General features: G+C 60.0%; 1 protein-coding gene across 13 annotated transcripts in view; it reads left to right on the top strand.

The window, feature by feature from the left end:
• SHANK2 (SH3 and multiple ankyrin repeat domains 2) overlaps positions 1–19,738 on the top strand; it is a 453,415-nt gene that overhangs the window by 265,045 nt on the left and 168,632 nt on the right. For all 13 annotated transcript variants that reach the window (XM_082749132.1, XM_082749139.1, XM_082749141.1 and 10 more), the window contains one exon: positions 12,953–13,028. In XM_082749132.1, the coding sequence (XP_082605258.1) occupies positions 12,953–13,028 (76 nt within the window). The remainder of the gene's footprint in view (positions 1–12,952; positions 13,029–19,738) is intronic.

Here is a 19,738-nt window from a genome sequence, read left to right as displayed (position 1 = left end):
AGGGGGCATCCTCCGGGCTCGCGAGCGCAGGGCAGCAGCGCGGGGGAGCAGAGGGTGGGGAGGTGGCTCCTTGTGGCGTGACCTCGGGCAAGCCCCCACCCCTTCCCCCACGGAGGTCCTTGGCCTGAAAGCCTGGGATCCCAGCCGCTTCCTGCAACCGGAAGGATTCTCAGCTCCAGCGCTGTAAAGGCGTCGCCCACAGGGAACCCTTCATCCCTGAGATTGTCCTTTAAAAACGGCTGCAGGGGTGGTGTGGCCGGGTGCACGGTGCTGACCTTGAGTTACGGAGCCGGGGCTTGGACCAGCTCTGCCGCCCAAGAGCCGGGTGACCTTGGAGAGCGTCCGGCCGCACCTGACTCTGTCTTGAGCAAAACAGACTCGCTCCGTGGTGCTGCTGGGTGGTTGTAGTGTAGTCACTAGCGGACGCCTAAACCCGGCTCCTCGCTCAGCAGCTGTGCACTGGGGGGCGCCATTCTCCCTCCCGGGCCTCGGTTTCCTCCTCTGTGTCCTGCCTTGGGGCGGGGGGGGGGGGGGCAGACGGGGGCAGCGGGTGACCATAAGATGAAGCTTTGCCGCTGGGACGGTGCTGGGTCGGCTTCCAGAGACAAAGCCTGGAGCCCGTTGCCTCACCACACAGACCCATCGGTGTCGGTGCGGCCCCACGTCTTTGCCACCCCCAGGTGGCAGTGTGGCTGTGACGGTCCACGGTCCAGAACGGAAGGGGGACGTGCCCTGGGGAGGGGCTGGCTGGGGAAGGAGGCTGGGAAGCTGGTGCTGTTGGCCTCGGGTCTCCCGTGGAGGGGCTGGCGAGGGAGTCGCGGGCGACGCCAGGGGAGGAAGGTGCTCACACACGGCAGAGGGAGTGCGCAGGGCAGGGCGGGGGAGGACCCCCGCTCTGGGGTCGGGTCGCCAGGCCTGGAGCCCCTGTCCCGCTCCGCCTTGATGTTTCTCACTTCCTCACCTGTGCGGTCGAGGACGGGCAAGCTGGCTGCGCCAGAAAGAGCTCAGGCATTTCGCGTTTGGAACGGCACAGGGTGCATGGGACGGGCCAAGGACACGTCCCCCACAGCAGGATGACAGGGGACGGCTATCAGTGGAGGTGACAGTGACGGCAGCAGGATGTGCCCCCTGCCGGCAGTCACCTCCCGCGTGTCCCCTCCCTTGAGCCCTGCCTCAGGGGCGGCCTCCCCCTCCATCGGGTGGTCCCGCATTCTGACCGTTCGCTGAGTCTCCCAGCGGAGCCACAGCCCTTGCACTGGGGCACCCTTGGCTGCCTGTCGTGGGGACGCGCCTCCCCCTCCCGTGGACCAGGGGACGAAGCTGGGGCCGGCGGGCCTCACACATGGGCGCACAAACCCCGGGGCCTCAAGGGGCCCCACGGGGCCAAAGGACTTCTTCGTGAAGGTATAATTACAGCAGTTTTCCACTCACCCAGTAACACAGCCACCGCGTAGTTCCTGAGCTGGCTCTGGGGAGCTTACCGTGTGACCAACAGTCGCCCGGGATTGGCCAAGAAGGCAGAGCGGTCTTGGGGGGAGGGGTTCAGCTCTCACACGTGACTCCTGTTTATCAGGGAAGGAGAATCAGCCCACATGCCACACCTCCTGCCTTTGCCTCTGGCTCTTGGAGCTCACAGATTCGGTGAGCACATGGTGCCTGAGTGTTTGGGACCCATGACATGTGCCCTAGAGTGTGGGTAGGGGCGGCACACCTGTGCCAACTTTAAGGGAAATCAAGGCATGTGGTTATTGCAGAAAACCTTGCCTCTGGGTCCTTGCCCAGCTGTGTGTGTGCTGGGCTGGTGTGCCCAGACCTGGACAGGATAGGAGAGGGACGAGGACACAGCCAGCACACGCGTGTGCAGGGACCAGGGATGGGGGAGCCGTGCTCGGGGCACTGGGGGTAAAGAGAACCCAGTGACTCTGTTGCTTGTCGACCGTGACCCCACACGTGAGCGGCTCCAGCTCCTGAAAACCGAGTCACAGTGCAGAGCCCAGCTCTGTCTGCGGAAGGGGGCATCGTGCAGGGCGCTGCCGAGCACGCAGAGAACCACGGCGCCCCTGAGATAAGGCCCACGTCCCCAGCTCACGCAGAGCGAGTGGAGTGTCCGAGGAGCTGAGCCGTCGCCTTGGCTCTCGCCGTCACTTGGTCAAAACTCGGACGCACACTGTCTCACTCCTGCGAATGGGGAAAGGCATTTGCTGGCAAACCACTTCTCTCTCACTCAGATCCTCTGACCTGGATGCAGGATTCTGAGTTCCCTCACGAGCGTGGATTTAGAGAATCTGAGCACAACTGGCCCAGCTGGGCCCCCTCCAGGTGTGGTCTCTTTGGGGTTGTGGGGGGCAGAATCGTGGCCCCCAAAGATGTCCACATCCTGATCCCTGGATGCCTGGCCGAGGGGAGGGGAGGTCACAGATGGAGTGAAGGTGGCTGGTGGCTGACTCTCAGACGGGGAGATTATCTGGGAGTGTCCAGGAGGGCCGTGGGATCCCAGCCGACTTCGAGTGGGGGAGGGAGACCCCCAGCTCACACGAGAGCGGTGGCATTTGAGGACTTGGCCCAGAGCTTTGCAGATGGAGGACAGGGCCCGGAGCCAAGGGTTGCAGGCGCCTGGAGAAGCTGGGAGAGGCAAAGGGCCGGACTCTCCCTGGAGCCCCCCGCCCCACCCCTGCAGGAAGCCCCCGCCCCCACCCCTGCAGGGAACACAGCCCTGCTCACACTTGTATCCCCGCCCGGTCACATCCGGGCGGGATTTCCAGCCACCACACCTGCAGGAGAAAACGTGTCTGTCGTGGTAGGCCACGAAGTTGGAGGCCGTTCATTACAACAGCCACAGGAAAGGGTCCACGTGGCGCGCGGTCCGCCGTAAGCACAGGGTCCTTGCTCTCTCTCTCCTGCCTCCCCTGCTGGGCCAACGCCGCGGACCACGAGGGGCTGCATGGATGTTCTGCGGCTGGGGTCGTGGATGAGCCCCGAGCTGTGCCAGCCCCTGACCTGGGTGGGACTCGCGAACGTCCACGTTGCGGTTCTGTGCCCCCGCGAGTGTCTCACCGGTGCGGCCTGACCTCCAGCTCCGGCGGTGGCGGGATTGACCCGTCAGCAGAGCCGGGGATGCACTGGAGCTGGGCCCGGGGGGGCTGCACCTGCCCCGCCCCACCCGCTGCCCCAGCCGGCCCCTCGCACTCCCTCGGGGGTCCGCTGAGGGTGGGAGGTGACCTCCGCTGGCCCTGGTGCCCCGACCCCGCATGCCAGGGCCCAGCCCGCCTGCCTTCGTGCCCACTTCTGGCATCTCTCTGCGTTCCTGTCTGCCTGTTTCTCTGCTTTGCAAGGAGCCCGTCGGCATCTTTGGTTTTAAAAAAGAAAAGTTATTTCTGTCTTCATCCCCATCGGTAATCTCTTTCCTCCTTGTGGTTCCGATTCTGCATTTGGCTCACCAGCCTGGGGTGTAGCCTGCGTGGTGTCTGCTTTACAACCCAGTGGAGATCACAGGAGCCTGTGGGAGGGCGGCCTGTGGACGCACAGCATCGGGGGGCCTGGGCTGGTACGGTCCGGTGTCCTGGCACCGCCGGGTGGCCGGAGCCCCGCGACATGACAGGAGGCTGCCCGGCCGTGTCTGACTCGGTGCCGGCCCAGAGGCAACGCCCAGTGCCCAGAACCGCGACAGTGGCTGGGCTAGATGCTGCCCCTACTCAAGGGTCCCCCGCTGCAGTTTTTGCCTTTTTCGGGTGAGGAGCCCAGAAGGAGAGCCAGCGAGGACCTGGTTTCCAGGGGAAGAGGGACACGGGGAGCAGCACAGGCCTCTGGTCCCTCCTTGTCTTTCTGTCTCTGTCTCTCCTTTTGGTGGGATTGAAGCTCACTCTTCAGAGACCCAGAAAACAGGACTCTGGACGAGTAAAGCCCAGCTCTGTCCATTCTCTGTGCTGACGTGCGGGAGCAGGCTTACAGTTCCCCATACCACCTGTTGACGAGCTCATGGGGCTCAGGGTCGCAGCACAGGCGGGCCCACCTGGCGTCTGTGCTCAGTCGTGGGGCCCATGGCCGGGTGTCAGATGGGCAGGCTTTTAGCTGGGTACTCTGGGGAGAACCCACTCCCCACGTGCTGAGTCGGCAGTAGGACTGTGTCCCGGGGAGCTGCAGGACCCTGTGTCCTTACCGACCACCCCCAGGGGGTGACCCACAGTCCGGCTCCTGTGGTCCCTCCGCCCCCACACCAGCCAGGGCTCACATCCCCTGCTGCCCCTAAACCCACAGTGGAGAAATGATTTCATCCTGGAATTAGACTTACCCCAGCCCTGGAGGGCGTCCCTGTGCCATGGAACCTGCTGTCCAGGGAGGGAGGCCGTGGCACAGGTCACGGACCGCAGCCGCCGCCTGCGTCCCAGCAGGAGCTCCCTCCAAGCAGTGCTCTCTGCAGCATCTAGAGAGAACGGCCTCCTCTCCTGCTCCATCCCGCAGCCCAGAGGGGACACCTGTGTGCCACCTCTAGAGTGGCCCTCCCTGGTTCCCCGTGGCCAGTGGCCATGGCTCAGCCCTGCCTCCCAAGCCTGGAAGGCAGCCGACACCAACCTGCCCAGGATCCTGGGCCCTTTCCCGTGTGAGCCGCAATCCTGACGGAATTGAGTTCTTCACGTCCCCCTCGGGACTGGCCTGTCCAGGGCTCGCACGATCCGGAAGTCTTCATCTTCGTTTTGAGAACCTCGTCTGGTGTGCCACAAAAGAGCCGTGAGCCAGGGCTGCCTCTGTCCCTTGTCCTGAAGATGCGTGCACGCTCGCCCCACAGCATCCGGGCCGGGCGTCCGTAAACCGAGTAAATTTGGGAAATGGCACGTGGAGAGCAGGAGGGGCCGCTCGGCATGTTATCCTGCGTGACCCCCGCAGCGTGATGGGTGAACTGGGGCAGCGGGCCCAGAAGCGTTTCCTGACCTTGTGGTCCGTCTCGGGCCTGCGGCGGATCCCAGGTTCTTTCTTCTTCGTGGGCAGCGGAGACAGAACCCCTTACGGGTCCGGTGTCCCTCGTCCGGTCAATTTATCTGCTCTGTGACCGCAGGTGATCAGGGATGGGGGTGTGGCGAGGGCTGTGGAGGGGTCTTTGGAGCCATGGAGGAGGGATTGTCACTGTAAAGGCTGGTGTCCCAAACTGGAGGCCCGGGTGATCCAAGCCCCGCAGCAGACGGGCCACCAAGCCAGGCCTCAGGATGAAAGCCGGGACACTGTCACCGTCCCCGTGGTAACGGTTTCTCTGCAGTGATAGGATAGCCAGAAGACCCTGCTCTTTTGGTTGCAAGAACCATAAAGCCTGTGTGACCAGGGTCACATGAAAAAACATACCGGATTGTAAGGGTGCGGGGCCTTTCCTGGACCTGAGGGCAGGAGGCATGGCCCAGCCTCCCCCGGTTCAGAAAGCAGGGTCTGGAGGTCGAACAGGCCTTGCCAGGAGCCGGGCCGGCTCTGCCGGCTCTCTGCAGGGGCGCGTGGACTCAGCTGCGTCCCCCTCCGTTCCCCATGGTGACGGCCTTGGTGCTCACTTCCAACGGGAAGCGGAGACCACCCCACATCAGTTCTGGGGAGCAGGGGATGGGCAGCTCCTGAGGCCACACATGCGGATACGGTTGGGGTTTTCCTCCGTCCTGGGGGCCGGTCTCTGGAAGCACAACGGAACCAGAGTCCCCGACAGCCCGCACGGGGTCCGTTGACAAGTGCACGGGCCCCTGCAGGGCTGTCGCTCCCTGCTGCCGTCCCCTTTCGCAGGTGAGGAACCCGAGGCCTGGAGGAGCGCTTTCCCACCCGGCCGCGCAGCCAGCAAGGGGCGAGGCTCACAGTTGCCGTGTCCGGTGCAGACGTCTGTGCCCTTCCTTGCATGCCTCTCCCATGCCCGGGCGCCCGTGAGCCTAGGACGCCGTCCCCACGGACCTGGCTGGGCAGGAGGGGCCCCACCCAGCCTGCTCGCCCTCCCCGCGAGGGCATCTCCTGACCCAAGAGCCCTCGTCCCTGCCACACGGGCCTCTGAACTACTGCTGGCCCCTCAGAATCTCCGCAGGGTTTTTTGAGACCATTGCTTTCCTGGTTTCTGTTTCCAGAACCAGTCACCCTCGAGGAGCCAAGGCCATTAGATTCTCCCCAGATGCCCCCTCCTGGCTTCCCTGCCAAGCTATACGGGATCCTCTTCCCAACAGCTCAGCGTGAAGGGCCGTTTCCAGGGCAGACACTCCGAGGCTTGTGGTACCATCTGTCGCTCCCTTTCATGAGTCGCGAGAGGTACACGGATCGGGATTTCTAGAGCTTTTTCTTTCGGTGTAGATTTTTCTAGGCCACGCTCAGAAAGATGCTGCCAGGGTGTCCCCCTAAACCGTGCCTTTTGGGTGCCTGGGGGCATGCCCCTTTCCTGGGGGACAACCAGCCACATGGTTAGTGGAGGGGAGGTGTCTCACTGAGACATCAGAGACTCAGCGGTCACTCCATCCGGTGGTCGGCTTTGTAGCTGAAAAACTGCGACCGGAGAGGCGGAGGGGGGAGTGCCGTGTTGTCACCGTCAAGGTCGGGACCAGAACTCCTGTGTGCCTGTGTGCAGGGCGAGCTGCTGCCGCTCCACCCTCGACCCTCCACAGTCCGACCTGAGGATGTGAAACTGCCAAGAGTGACTAGGAGCAAAGGGTCCAAGGGCCCGGGGACCGTCACGCACTGAGTGTGCGGTCCCTGCGGTGGGAGCCAGGACTCCAGCGGGGTGGTGGGATTTGAGCTGGGGACAGCATGTCCCAGAGAGGGTCCAGCAGGCGCAGAGGTCCTGAGGTGCAGACCCGCTCGTCATTTGCGAGGAGCAGTGAGGCACCCAGTGTGTCAGGAGGGAGGTGCTGGAGGAGGGAGAGCCGTGGGCGGGGAAGCCACCCAGTGTCAGGCCTGTGTCATCCCAGGGCACTCACGCCACAGGGAGTTGTCGGAGAACAACAGCACCGTGGGATCCCCCTAAGTTTTACATTTCTTAGAGCTCCCTCTGCTCTGTGGGGACTAGACCGATGGGGGGAGGGATAAGCCTGGAAACAGGCAGACAAAGGCTACTGCACCCGTCCGGGCCAGAGCCGATGCTCACTCAGACGAGGGCAGGGGGACTGCAGACATGCTGACAGTTTGCTGCCTGGAGGAGGGGCCCTGGCTGCAGACAACGTGGTTCTTGGCTTTAGGAAACTTCAGGGGTGAGCAAAACGTGGATGTACAGGCTGCTGCGGGAGAGAGGGCTGTGCTCCGTCTGCATCAGTCCGCTGGGTGAACCTGCAGTAACAGGCCCCTGATCCTAATAACCTAGAAACCACAGAGGTTTGCGTCTCATGCCACATGTCTGTCACGTGACCCAGGGGCTCACCAGGGAACCCTAGACTGATGGAATGATCGCCATCCTAAATGTTCCGGTCGCCGTGCCCCAGGCAAAAATCAACATCGGGGGCCGGGGGTGGTCTCACGTTGGAGACTCAGTGCTCCGTCCACCCAAGAAGGGACACAGGTCACTTCTCGAAACTCATGGACCCAAACTAATTTTGAGGATATCCAACCACGCCAATGTCCCCTTCCTCAGCTTCCAGGCCTCAGAACATCTCCGAGAAAAGCCAGTGGGTCCGTGTGGGCTGTGGGTTCCTGCAGTCCTAAAAATGGGGTCCAGCAGAGTCCAGCATGATCCCTGGGCCAGCCTGGGGCACAGCTGTGCTTGTGGTGACCAGGGTGCTGGGTCCCCCAAGAGGTAGTGCCTCCAGGATCGCCCCCCCATGGAGAAGAGAGCAGCCCTCTCTCCAGGCACACGGGCTCGGTGTAAACACCACACCTCGGGGGGGGCAGTTCCCGGCGGCTGGGTGCAGCGTTGCACATGGTGAAGGGCATAACCACGTCCTTCTGAGCGTTCCCAGCTCTAGCAATGGTAAGCGACGTTGCCTTAAACCGAAAAGGACGTGCGTCGGGCACCTGTAACTGAACAGTCGGGAAGAGCTGCGGGTTGCGTGCCAGGCTCCGGACCATGTCACCAGGGCAGTCGGTCACTTCCTCCCTGCCAGCTGCTCTACTGTCCTCAGTGTGACTCATTCTCAGGCGGCGTGTCCCCCATGGTGGCCTCAAAAGTAGAAATAGCAGCAGCAAGAGTAGGACTCCATTGTCCCAGCTGGGGTCACCTGTCCCTCCCCTGGGCCAGGCGCCTGCTGTGGTCAAAGGAACAGCCTGTCCAGGCTCCCTTGCCAAATGCCGGGGTCCAGGGCTGGGAAGTGGTGGTATGGAGGGCCTGGGCAGCCTCCTTTGACCACGTGGCTGGACTTGGAAAGGGCTGAACCCAAAGAACAGGGAGGCACAGCCCAAGAGAAGAGGAGTGTCTTTGCACATGGACTGGGAAGGGTGCAACTGGCCAGTCATTTCCGTGTTAAGAGAAAGGCAGGGTGACGGTGCAGGACAGAGGGTAGAGGCAGATGTGGGGGCCCTGAGGGGTCTTGTTGGGACCCTCTGGAGATCTCGTGGACTTCGGATCGCCCTTGCGAGCCTGGAGTGGGCTATGACGGGCATGTACGCGACAAGGTCGCCCAGCCTGCAGTCTTTGAACATGTGTGTCCATGTCCACATCAAAACAATGGACAGGGTCTGTGCCCCTTCCCTCCTCAGGTCCGCTCTAAGCCCCAGGTCTGTCCCACGGGAGACACCTGTTCCTTTATTCGATTTGAGATGGGCACTGGAGCCCCCAGGGCCTGCCCGGAACCGTGGCCTGTAGACCTCACTTGACCGCAGGCCCCTCGGCCCCCAGCGTGGCATGTGGCACCTCCTCTCCTGCCCCCAGTGCTGGGGCTCTGCAGGGCAGACCCAGAGGCACACAGCAGAGGGGTGGGGGGCTGTTCACACTACAGGCCTGGGGAAGGGGCACAGCCCCCCTCGATGCTGGGCTGGCCTCGAACTTCCGCCTTCTCCTCCCCTTTGCCCAGCCCACAGTTTGTATCTATGACTCACGTTTGCATCAGTGAGTCACGGGAAGGGGTTAGCCCAGGCAGCCGGCAGCCCCCATCTCCTTGCACAGTGACAGCCGGTCTCAGCTTGCTAGCAACGACCAGGCCTGGCGGTGACGTGAGTTGCACACTGCGACAGTGGGGAAGCGTCCTGAGAGCAGTCTAGCCCACATTCTCTCTTTCCAGGTAGAAACTGAAGCCAGGCAAGGTCAGGGCCACAGGATTCAGTGTCCGGCCTCAAAGCCCACGTCCTCATCACTTACTCTGGTACTTCTGTAAATTGGGAGCAAGACTCCACTTACCACTAGGTTCTGTGTGAAGACCAGATAAGGCGGCCAACTTTATTTTAACGGAGTGAAGAGATGACTTAGCAGAGCTGCTGTAACGATAATAAGGATTAGGGTGGTCATGGTGGCGATGGTGATGATGGTGACGGTGGCGATGGTGGTGATGATGGTGATAGTGTTGATGGTGGTGATGGTGAGGATGTTGATGATGATAACGGTGATGATGATGACAATGGTGATGGCGGTGGCGATGGTGATGGTGGCGGTGATGGTGATGATGGTGATTGTGATGGTGACGGTGATGGAGATGATGATTGTGGTGGTGATGGTGTTGATGCTGATGGTGATGGTGGTGTTGGTGGTAGTGGTGATGATGGTGATGGTGGTCACCACTGACCACCATCAGTGGTGATGTTGGTGGTGATGTTGATGGTGATAATGATGATGGTGATTGTGATGGTGACGGTGATGATGGAGATGATAATTATGGTGGTGATAAAAGTGATGGTGATGTGATGAAGGAGATGGTGGTGATCATGGTGATGGTGGCTATGATATGTCCCTCTGTCCCTCTTCCCTGATCTTCGGGGCCGTATATGAGAGCAGAGGTGTGACTGTGTCCAGGAGCCTGAGGATAGGAAAAACCTGTGCAGTGGGAGGTTTTCATAAAGCAGGTCCTTCTATAGGTCTCCTTTGTCTAATAAGATCATTGAGGGGACAGAAGGGAATCTTCCTGTTTTCAGTGTTTTTACTGGGCCGAAAGAAATACTTGGTAAATTTATGTCAGTCTACATTCTACCCTCTTTTGTTTAAATTTTATTGGTCCGTGAAATCCCCAAGTCTGGGAACCACTGGCTAACTGACCTTGCCTAGAAATGGTTCCCTTTCTGAAACACGCACATACAGACACACACACGCACACACATTCGCTGCACACTCTCTCTGCTGCTGGAACCCATAGCCTCTGACTCTAGCCAGAGGCCTGTGCCAGTCAGGTCTCAGTGCCCAGCACTTGCCCAGACAACCAGCACAGAGCTGCCTACATAGGGCTTAAGCAAGTGAGGTAACTAAGGGTGCTAAGATCAGCTTCCAGACAGTCCCCACAGTGGCTCAGTGGCTTTGTGAGCTACTCTACATAACACAGTGAGGTTCAAATCTTACGTATCCCTTCAGGGCCTGGCACATATGGGGCCCCACGCAGAAGCCACAGGGCGGAGCTGGCCAGATGCATGGCCTGGCCCGTGTCCTTCCTCCATAGTCATCCAACTGCTGACGTCCTTAGCCCAGATCACAGAAGGTCCACATCCTCGGGCTCCGTCTTCACCGCATCCCCTGGATTCTGGGCTCTGGAGAGCAGAGCTAAGGCCCCACCCCTATGAGTCTCCTAGTTCCTGCCCGTGGGGCACAGGACCCGTGTCCCCATGGGCTTAAGAAATGACTCGAATGGCACGTATGCACACTACAGAAGCCAGGGAGGAGGGCAGGAGTGCACAAAACATCTTGTCCCATTTTGTCCAGGTGCCAGACACAGATGGGGTGTGTGCAGCTTGGCTGGACCACTTCCCAGCACAGCGAGGGCCCCATGTACTCAGGCTACTCCAATGGTGTGTGGTGTGTTTTCTTTACTAATTATACAGTAGGCCACTTGGATGAAGTGGACAAGCACTGGCCCTGAGCATCTACCAGGGGTTAGGCATGGGGGTTGTGGTGTGATACAAAGAGGCCAGCCCCTACTCCTGGGTACTGTGGAGAGCATGGAGACTTGGAGCCCCTCCAGGGGTCAGCTAGTGGGGTCTGGTGGTCTGGGCTTAAGCCTGCCCATCCACCAGCTGGAGCACTCATCCTGACCCTGCCACATAATGAATGTGTGACTTTGCCTTGGCTTTACCATCTCCATCCTTAAAACGGGCATGGTGCCACCTCGCTCGCTGGGCTGCTGTGACCACTGAGTGGCTGAGCCCAGATGACCAGACCGTAGCACACGGGAATGACTCCGTAAATGTTTATGATGATACAGGAGAGACACATGGAGCGCAGAGAGAGGGAGGCCAACTCCACGGGGCGGAGCGGGGAGGGGGAACCCCAGGGTCCTGAGCAGGGCTGGGGGACTGGAGAGGTGGCTGGATGTGATCGAGCCTGCAAAGCCATGCACACCCCCTCCGTGGGGGTCCTGAGGGTCCAGGAAGGGAATACAGGAACAGCACTTGGAATAGGGCCTAGTATACAGTAAGCGCTCAATTAGTGTTTTCAATGACAATGGTGACGATGACGCTGCTGTTCACAGAATCAGACACTTTGTATTGTTGGAGCCTCGGTGTTAGCGATGGGAAAGGGGTGGGAAGCCTGGGGAGGGGGGGGTCAGGTCGCAGAGGGCCCGGCCTGCCCATCCGTGCAGACAGTGTTAACTGCCACACCAGTGAGTCCCTCACGGGTAACATGAGGAATAGAATTGTTGCTCGCTTCAACAGTTCCACATGCAGAGACCAGGGCATCTTGTGGAAACCCTAGAGGGTTCCTCCATCCGGTCAGGCCCAGGAATCCTAGCTCTGAGCTGGGCAGAGCTGCAGAGAGGGTAGGGGAGCACACTGACTTCCACAGCAGCCAAGCTTGGATGAGCCCCCCCCCATCCTCGTAATGGAATCTTCCATTCCATGGCTCACATTCCATTGGTGGGAAGTGGCCATGTGACTCTGCCAGGGTGCAAGGGGAGCTGGGAAACGTAGTCCTGGGTTGGAATCCACTCCTCCCATCCCCCAAAGGCAACTCCATACTAGCATAGCAAGCGAGCGTGCGTTTTTGTTGAACTAGCTGCCTCCCGGCATAAAAGGAGCCTACGAAGACTGTGCTGACCTTCTCAGTGTGCTTGTGTGTGCTCACTTTTGAGCCAAAATTGTGTGTTTGGGGCTTTGGATACAAGCACGGTCACCTGGGTATGTGGATTGAGCACAGAAAGGGTTAACGAAGTTCCGTGAGGTTTTGAGCTGTATTCCTGAAGCCAGCTGCGTGGTCCCTCCGTGTTTTCTGCGGGGTTAGGAAGCCAGCTGTCCAGGACACACCTGGGCAGTGACTCACGGCGCCTCCGAGTTCCTTGTACTCGCCTGGCGGTGGGTCTCTCCCTCCGGCCCTGAGCCGCCCGCTCAGTGCAGTTGCGGCGCTCGTGTCTCAGCCCGTCAGGTGTCCGTCCAGCCCCGCGGAGTAAGAGAAGCCGGCGGGGGCTTCCTTAGGAACGGGAATCACCTTCTGGGCTTTGTTTGTTTGTTTGTTTGTTCTCTAGGAAAAGCAGCTCTCACCGGAAAAGGAACAATAAGCCTTCTCCCGAAAGCTGCCGTCTTCGGGTTTGCTGGGAGGCCTGGCAGCACTTGAAAATACCTTTCTGGAAAGTTCCCTGTGCCAGAGTCTCGCTGCCCTTCCGGCTTACAGCACGGGGCTGTCTTCTTTGCAGAGAGCCCCCTCCCCGCCCCCCCGCCACTCCCTCCCAGACCCAGGACTCTGCCTCCATCCAGAAGCCCGCCCTGAGGTTCACAGGCCTTCCTCACAGTCAGAGCTCCCAGGACGAGCCCTCTCCTCCCCCAGGTCTTTCCCCGGAGAGCGGTCTCGTGCTTCGTAGGTCAGAGCAATGAGAGGCCCGGCCGGCCTCGCTGGGTTTCTGCGTCTGGGGACCGTGACTTTTCTAAACGGTGTTTCTCTTCCCTCTCTGGACAGAAACCCGCGCGGACCGCAGCAAGAAGCTCTTCCGGCACTACACGGTCGGCTCCTACGACAGCTTCGATGCCACCAGGTAAGACGAGGCTCTTTCTCTGGGCAGAGGGGCTCAGATGCACCGCGAAAGCACTGGGCTCCTCGCGTGGAGCCCTCGGACCCCCCGGGCTATTGCGCTTGCTGTGGCCACCGTGACCCCCTGCACGTGGGCCATGTTACCGAAGCCACCGTCTTCCAGAGAACCTGCCCGAGGTGCGGTCTCTGCACTGCCCGGGGTTTGGGGTTGGGCTGGAACGTCCCTGGGGGCCGCCCCGGAGCGGGAAGACGGGGCCTGGTGTGGGGGCGGGGAGCAGCGCGGACGTCAGAGATGACAGCATCTGGCCGTGTGAATCTTCAGGACGCTGGGGCTCTGGGGTTCCCTGTCATCTGCATTTTCCCTCTTCCTTCTGCCTCCACGTTGAAGTCTGTGTCCAGAAAGTCTCCTCGCCCGTGAAAGGCGTGGCACCAAGCCGGTGGGGCCGTTGAGCGCGGCGGGCTTGCCGGTGGGCTGCCGCTCCAAAGGGGGCTTGTTGGGTGCACGCGGAGAGCCACGTACCTTTGGTGATGCGACACGGGGCACGGGCTCCGGCTTCCCCGCAGACTACAGATGCACACGTCGTGCTCGGGTCTCTCATGCCTCCTCCTTGTAACTCCCCGACAGCCCGAGGCAGGGCGAGGGACGGAAGCTCAGAAAGGAGCTGCACTTCCGGCCCGTGTCCCTGCTGCCGCCGCCGCCTCTCAGGCCCGCACTGTCCTCGCGCGCCGAGTTCCTCTACCCCCTGTTTCTGTCATGAACACGAGTCCCCCTCCGGGGCCCAGAGTGGTGTGGAGAAGGAGCCTTAGTGGATGGTGGCTTCGGGGAGAGTTAGTTTGCGACGCCGGGAAAGGGAGGAGACGCCGGCTGTGTGACCCGTCGGAAAGGGAAGGTCCCGCTCCCAGCCCTGCTGGCGGCCGTCCCTGGGGCCCCTTCTGAGAAGCCCACCAAACCATCTCCTCCATTAGGCAGGGGCTGAGGCAGGGGCAGGGTCTGGACCCTCTGCCCCCCACCCCGGGGTCCCCCAGTCTATGGTGAGCAGCCCACGCCGTCTCCTCGCTCTCGGCTGCCTGCGGGGGACCCAGCCTGCCCGCCTTCGTCTGCTTCTCCTGAGCTAAAATTCACGTCACCTAATTGCCATGTCCAGCTGCGCGGTGGTGATGCTGGTGCCTTCACGTGCTGAGGAACCGGCCGCGGTCTAGCTCCAGATCGCCTCCGTCCACCCGAAAGGGAGCTCCCAGAGCTCCCAGCTGTTCGGCAGGCCTGCCCATGCTGGCTGCCCCGGCCCCAAACCACCAGCCGGCTCCCTGCGCGTCTCATGGAAATGGAGTCAAGCGACACGAGACCCTCCGTGTGTAGCTTCTTTACTTAGAATCATGGCTACAAGGTTCATCCATTTTTAGCAGGTATCAGCACCTCCTTTTATCGCAACTTTTTATTGTAATAAAATACAAAACGTACAATTTATCATCTCGACCATTTTAAGGGGCACAAGTCTGCGCCATTAGGTACATTCACATAGCTCTGCGGCTGTCCCCCCCATCTGTCTCCAGAACTTTCCATCTTCTCAGACTGAATCTCTGTCCCCCTGAGACACCGACCCCCCATCCCTCCCCCAGCCCCAGAGCCCCCCAGCCACTCTCTGTCCCCCTGAGACACTGACCCCCACCCTCCCCCAGCTCCGGTGCCCACCGTCCACACTCTGTCCCCCCGAGACGCCAACCCCCGTCCCTCCCCTGGCCCGGTACCCACCATCCACTCTGTCTCCCTGAGACACCACCCCCCATCCCTCCGCCAGCCCCAGTGCCCACCGTCCACTCTCTCTCTGAATCTCGTGACCCCGGGGCCCTCATAGAAGTGGAATTACACGGCACTGATGTTTCCTGTGACCGGTCTATCTCATCCGCACGGCGTCCTCTGGGTCCGCCCATGTGGTAGCCGGTGTCAGAGTGTCCTGCCTTTTTAAGGAGGGAGAATATTCCGCCGGCTGTGTCGGCCAGGTTTCGCTTGCCCGTTCCTCCGTGGGGGGGTGTCTGGGTGGCTTCCACCTTTTGGCTCCTGCAAATGAAGCTGCTGCGGACATCCTCCCACGAGGGCTGCTTTCCAGCTCTCTGGGTGTCTGTGTAGCCGTGGAACGGCTATTAGTGCTGCCCCCGCCCAGCCACCCCTCTGTCACCCACAAGAGGTGTTAGGACAGGAATCCCAGGCCCAGCAGAGGGGCTGGGTTGTCCCCTCCTAAGGGGCGGGGCCGACTTTCCAGATCTTACAAACATCGCCGGCTTTCTGACTTTGAATGTTCAAGCGGGCGATCTTGGCTTGGCACCAGCAGGGCCAACAAAGAGAACGCCCAGGGGCTTCCAGGGAGCCATGCCTGACCCGGGCTTCTCCTGACGTGTCTCTGTTAGGGTCAGATGAGGGGTTTCCGCAGCAGCAGGAGGCTGCCTGGCAGAGCGGACCCGCACCACGTGGTCACTGCCAGTGAGCCTGTCGTGCTTTGCTTCCGTTCTAGGAAGGAGGGTGCGCCCGAGGCCCCGAGGAGGCCCCGAGCTGTCGCCATGGTTACGTGGAAGGCCATCCAGCCTGGGAGTGGGGCTTCTGGGGAAGAGCCCGTGACCGCACGGCCCGCCCGCAGGCTGTGGCTTTAGGCAGAGCTCTCGCCCCCCGAGATCGGTTGCCAGCAGAGAGCTGCCCCAGGCTGCCCAGGGTCCATCCGTGTGCATGAAGCTGGGTGTTGCACAAACCCTCAGCATTGGAAACAGGCAGCTTCTGCACAGAGGAACTGTGGAAGGGCCTGAGCTGATTGGGAGCCAGGGAAAGAGAAGACCACGGGGCCGGGCTGGCCGGGTTGCCTGCCATGTGGCAAGACCAGAATGCACCGGGGCCAGGCGTGGCTGTTTGGGCCCATGGAAGGAGGGCAGAACCATTGTTACTCTGCAGAGAGGGAACAGACTTCTCTCGAGAGGGGGTGAGTTACCCGTCATTGCAGGGAGCCAAGCAGTCTGGGCGTTCTTTTGCCAGAATGTCTTAGAAAGTTGGACGGGTGACCTGGGCAATCCCTGCCGGCTCTGCCTCCCTGTGATTTGGTGCCCAGATGAAGACTTCGGTTTCATAGGTTCCCGACCACTGGTTTGGTACCAGGGCCTAGGACCACAGAGAAGAGGGACATCCAGCCACATCCAGGTCAAGGGGCAGCTTCTAAGCAAATGAGAAAAGCTCTGGCCTTGACTGTGGCTCAGGAGTGCCCCCCACTTTCCCAGGGCGGGGAGTCAGACACGCTGCGGGCTCCCACTGCCCAGGAGATGAGAGGAATCACAGCGCCGTTTACGAGCCTCCCGCTGTGTGCCCGACACGCCTTGCTTTGATCCCGGCTGCCTGCTTACCCTCCAGGGACCCTGGAAGTGGGTGTCGTTGCTGCTTCACAGGAGAACGGTGCGCTGGAGGAAGGAAGGTGACACTGAGGACCCACCCCTCGGCCCCACGGGGGCCTGCGCCGGCGTGTGAGGCCCGGTGGCCTGCAGTACAGGACCCGTGCCCACAGCCCCCTCCGTCCCACAGCAAAGGTGTGATTGCCCAGGGCCAGCCATGGAACAGGGCTGGGTTTGGGGGAAAAGGGCCGAGACCGAACCACGGCCTGCTGGGGTGTCGGGCGGAGGGATGCTGATGTTACCCGGGTTATGGCATCTGGGCTTTTCCACACGGGGTGCAGGGATCAGCCACCGCCTCCCAGCACAGACCCCTTCTGTGCAGCGCACTCGGCAGGGGCGAGAGAACACGTGGCACCACCCGCCATCACGGCCCAGGCGGTTGGTGGGACTGTGTGTGGCTCTTGAGCGGGTGTTGGGGTGAGGCTGGGTCCTGGCCGAGGGCGCACGTGCTACTGCGTGGACCAGCCATTCGTCAGCCCACTTCAGAATTCCTGCCAGACGCAGCCTGGCGAGCCACAGAGACCTGGGTGGCCAGCACCCGGGCCACTTACCCAGGATAGGCCGGGGGCGGGGGAGGGGCGACAGTCTGGGGGGCAGCTCACAACGGAGGCTGGGCCGCTGTGGATGCAAGGGTCATTAAAGACCATACAGGAGGAAGCGAGACTCAGTGTAGACAGTTTCTGAATCTAACAGGAGGCAGTTCTCCATCCCCACCCTCTCTTGTGTCAAAAGCTTTGCTGGGTCGCAGAGCCGAGGAGTGGTCTGACCAAAATACACCCATGGATTGTTGAATGTGTCTGGTTACTATGGCTGAGTCTCCCCTCAGGATTCCCCTCCACCCACCCAACCTGCACATGATGGAAGCGTCTAGAAATGTGGGCACACGACCAAGGTCAGAGAGCAGAGAACCTGGGGCTGTTTCTACACAGGACCCTACAAATATTTCAGTGTTGGTTTTAAAAACATTCCTCAACACAGAGTCCGGGAGAATCAAGTTTCCATTAGCTTTAAATCAGATCTCCAACCTCATGAGTGCAGGGCATCCAGAAGCCTACCTGGGAGAGGAAGGGGAGGCCCCAGGCTCTCACTCTAGACGGAGTCCACCCCATTCGTCTGTCTACCCACCCAACCAGCCGTCCAGTCACCTGCCCACTCACCCACCAACCAGCCATTCAGCCGTCTACCAACTCTACCAACCAACCAACCAACCATCTACCCACCCAATCAGCCAACCAGTTATCTTCCTACTCACCCACCAACCAGCCATTCAGCCGTCTACCAACTCATCCAACCAACCAACCATCTACCCACCCAACCAGCCATCCAATTATCTACCCACTCACCCACCAACCAGCCATTCAGCCGTCTACCAACTCATCCAACCAACCAACCATCTACCCACCCAACCAGCCATCCAATTATCTACCCACTCACCCACCAACCAGCCATTCAGCCATCTACCAACTCATCCAACCAACCAACCAACCATCTACCCACCCAATCAGCCATCCAGTTATCTTCCTACTCACCCACCAACCAGCCATTCAGCCGTCTACCAACTCATCCAACCAACCAACCATCTACCCACCCAACCAGCCAGCCGTCCAGTCACCTGCCCGCTCACCCACCAACCAGCCACTCAGCCGTCTACCAACTCATCCAACCAACCAACCATCTACCCACCCAAACAGCCATCCAATTATCTGCCCACTCACCCACCAACCAGCCACTCAGCCGTCTACCAACTCTACCAACCAACCAACCATCTACCCCCCCATCCACTCCTCTTATCTGTCCATCCATCTATTTAACCAATACACATCAAAACCTGAATATTCAGGGAGCTGTGGATGTGGTGGTAAACAAGACCAGCATAGTCTCTGACCTTATGTAGATTAAAACCTAAATAGTGAAAATAGCAAAGTTTATAAATAAATAAATTAGAGAATCCCACTTAGTGGTTAACGCTATGGACCAAATCAGCAGTACCTTCGTACAGTCTCTTGGGCAGGGTGGGGCAGGCCAGCTTTAGATAGGGAGCCAAGGGAAGTCTCTGTGACAAAGTGACTTTTGATTTGAAACCTGACAGTTGGGGAGAATCAGCCCTCTTCAGAAAGCCCAGTGTATGCAAAGGCCCTGAGGTCAAAAGAGAAGTTACCACACAGAAGCAACAGTGGCGTGGAAGGGAGCAGACAGGATGATACCACAGAAGGACTTTGTGTTCTATGGAAAGCAAGTGGATTTACTCCCATCGTGCAGTGGGAATACTAGAGGCTTTATGCAGAGGGGTGACATGGTTTGGGTGACCTTGCTGGAGGAAAACAGACAGAAGGAAGAATGGAGCCCAGTTGTGATCATCGCCGTCTTCCTGGCCAGGCAGTGGTAATGGTCTGGGCTGGTGGAGAGGTAGGGATAGACAGGTGGATGGCTTCCAGGTCTAAAGTGTAGTTAGAAGGGACAAGACCCACCAAGGCGCTGCTCCCGGGGTGAGTGGGGAGTGAGGAGGGCTGTCCATCTCTGGGGTTTTCCAGGTAGGAGCACCAGAGGGGAGTGGACGCTGTTCCTGTTCCCCGTTGTCAGCAAATTCCTCTCGGAACCTCTCACTGCACCTGCCCCTTCGGCCCCTCCCAAAAGGACTGCGTTCAGAAGCACCACGCGGGAAGGCATCTAGGAATGGGATGGGCTGTCATTCCTCTTCCTTAGTGAGACCCACGGGATTAGAAGCATGGCAAATCATGCCCGTTGGCCAGTCGGACGTCCGCGCGCCATAGCTGCTTGCTTTCATGGCTTTGACATCATCATCCAATTGTGTGCATTTCTAAATTGGCAGCTGGAAATATATTTGCGTATAAGAAATGCAGAAAGTGCAGGTTCAGCAAGCGAGTAGGTCCCCCCTCATCCTCACCTTGTGGCCCCCACTCCTCCCCAGACAGAACCCCGCTGCGATCTTCCCAGAGACAGACTAAATGTGGCAGAGTACGTGCATATCTTCCAAAGCCTTGTAAGGCCCCTGAAAAGAGAACATCCTAGGGTTTTTCCTCTGACTTTCCAGCAAACACCCTGCATGACCTTGGGCAACTCGCCGTCCATCTCCATGCCTCAGTCCCCGAAACCCCAACCCGGTTTGCGAAGTGGTGCCCCTACGAGCAGCTCCGGCCATGTGCCCGGTGGCGGTCAAGACAGGATGCGTGGGGGAGATGGACGTCTAGTGCTCGCAGCCTAGAGGCATGCGCCCTGTAAACCGTGAGGGAAGCTGAATTGCGGACGGCATGTGTGGGTAGCTGGCTTTCC

The sequence above is a fragment of the Mustela nivalis genome, assembly GCF_964662115.1.
Source record: "Mustela nivalis genome assembly, chromosome: 9".
Classification (NCBI taxonomy): Eukaryota; Metazoa; Chordata; class Mammalia; order Carnivora; family Mustelidae; genus Mustela; species Mustela nivalis.
The sequence above is the reverse complement of the archived record's forward strand: the minus strand, read 5'-3'. Positions and strand labels throughout refer to the sequence as shown.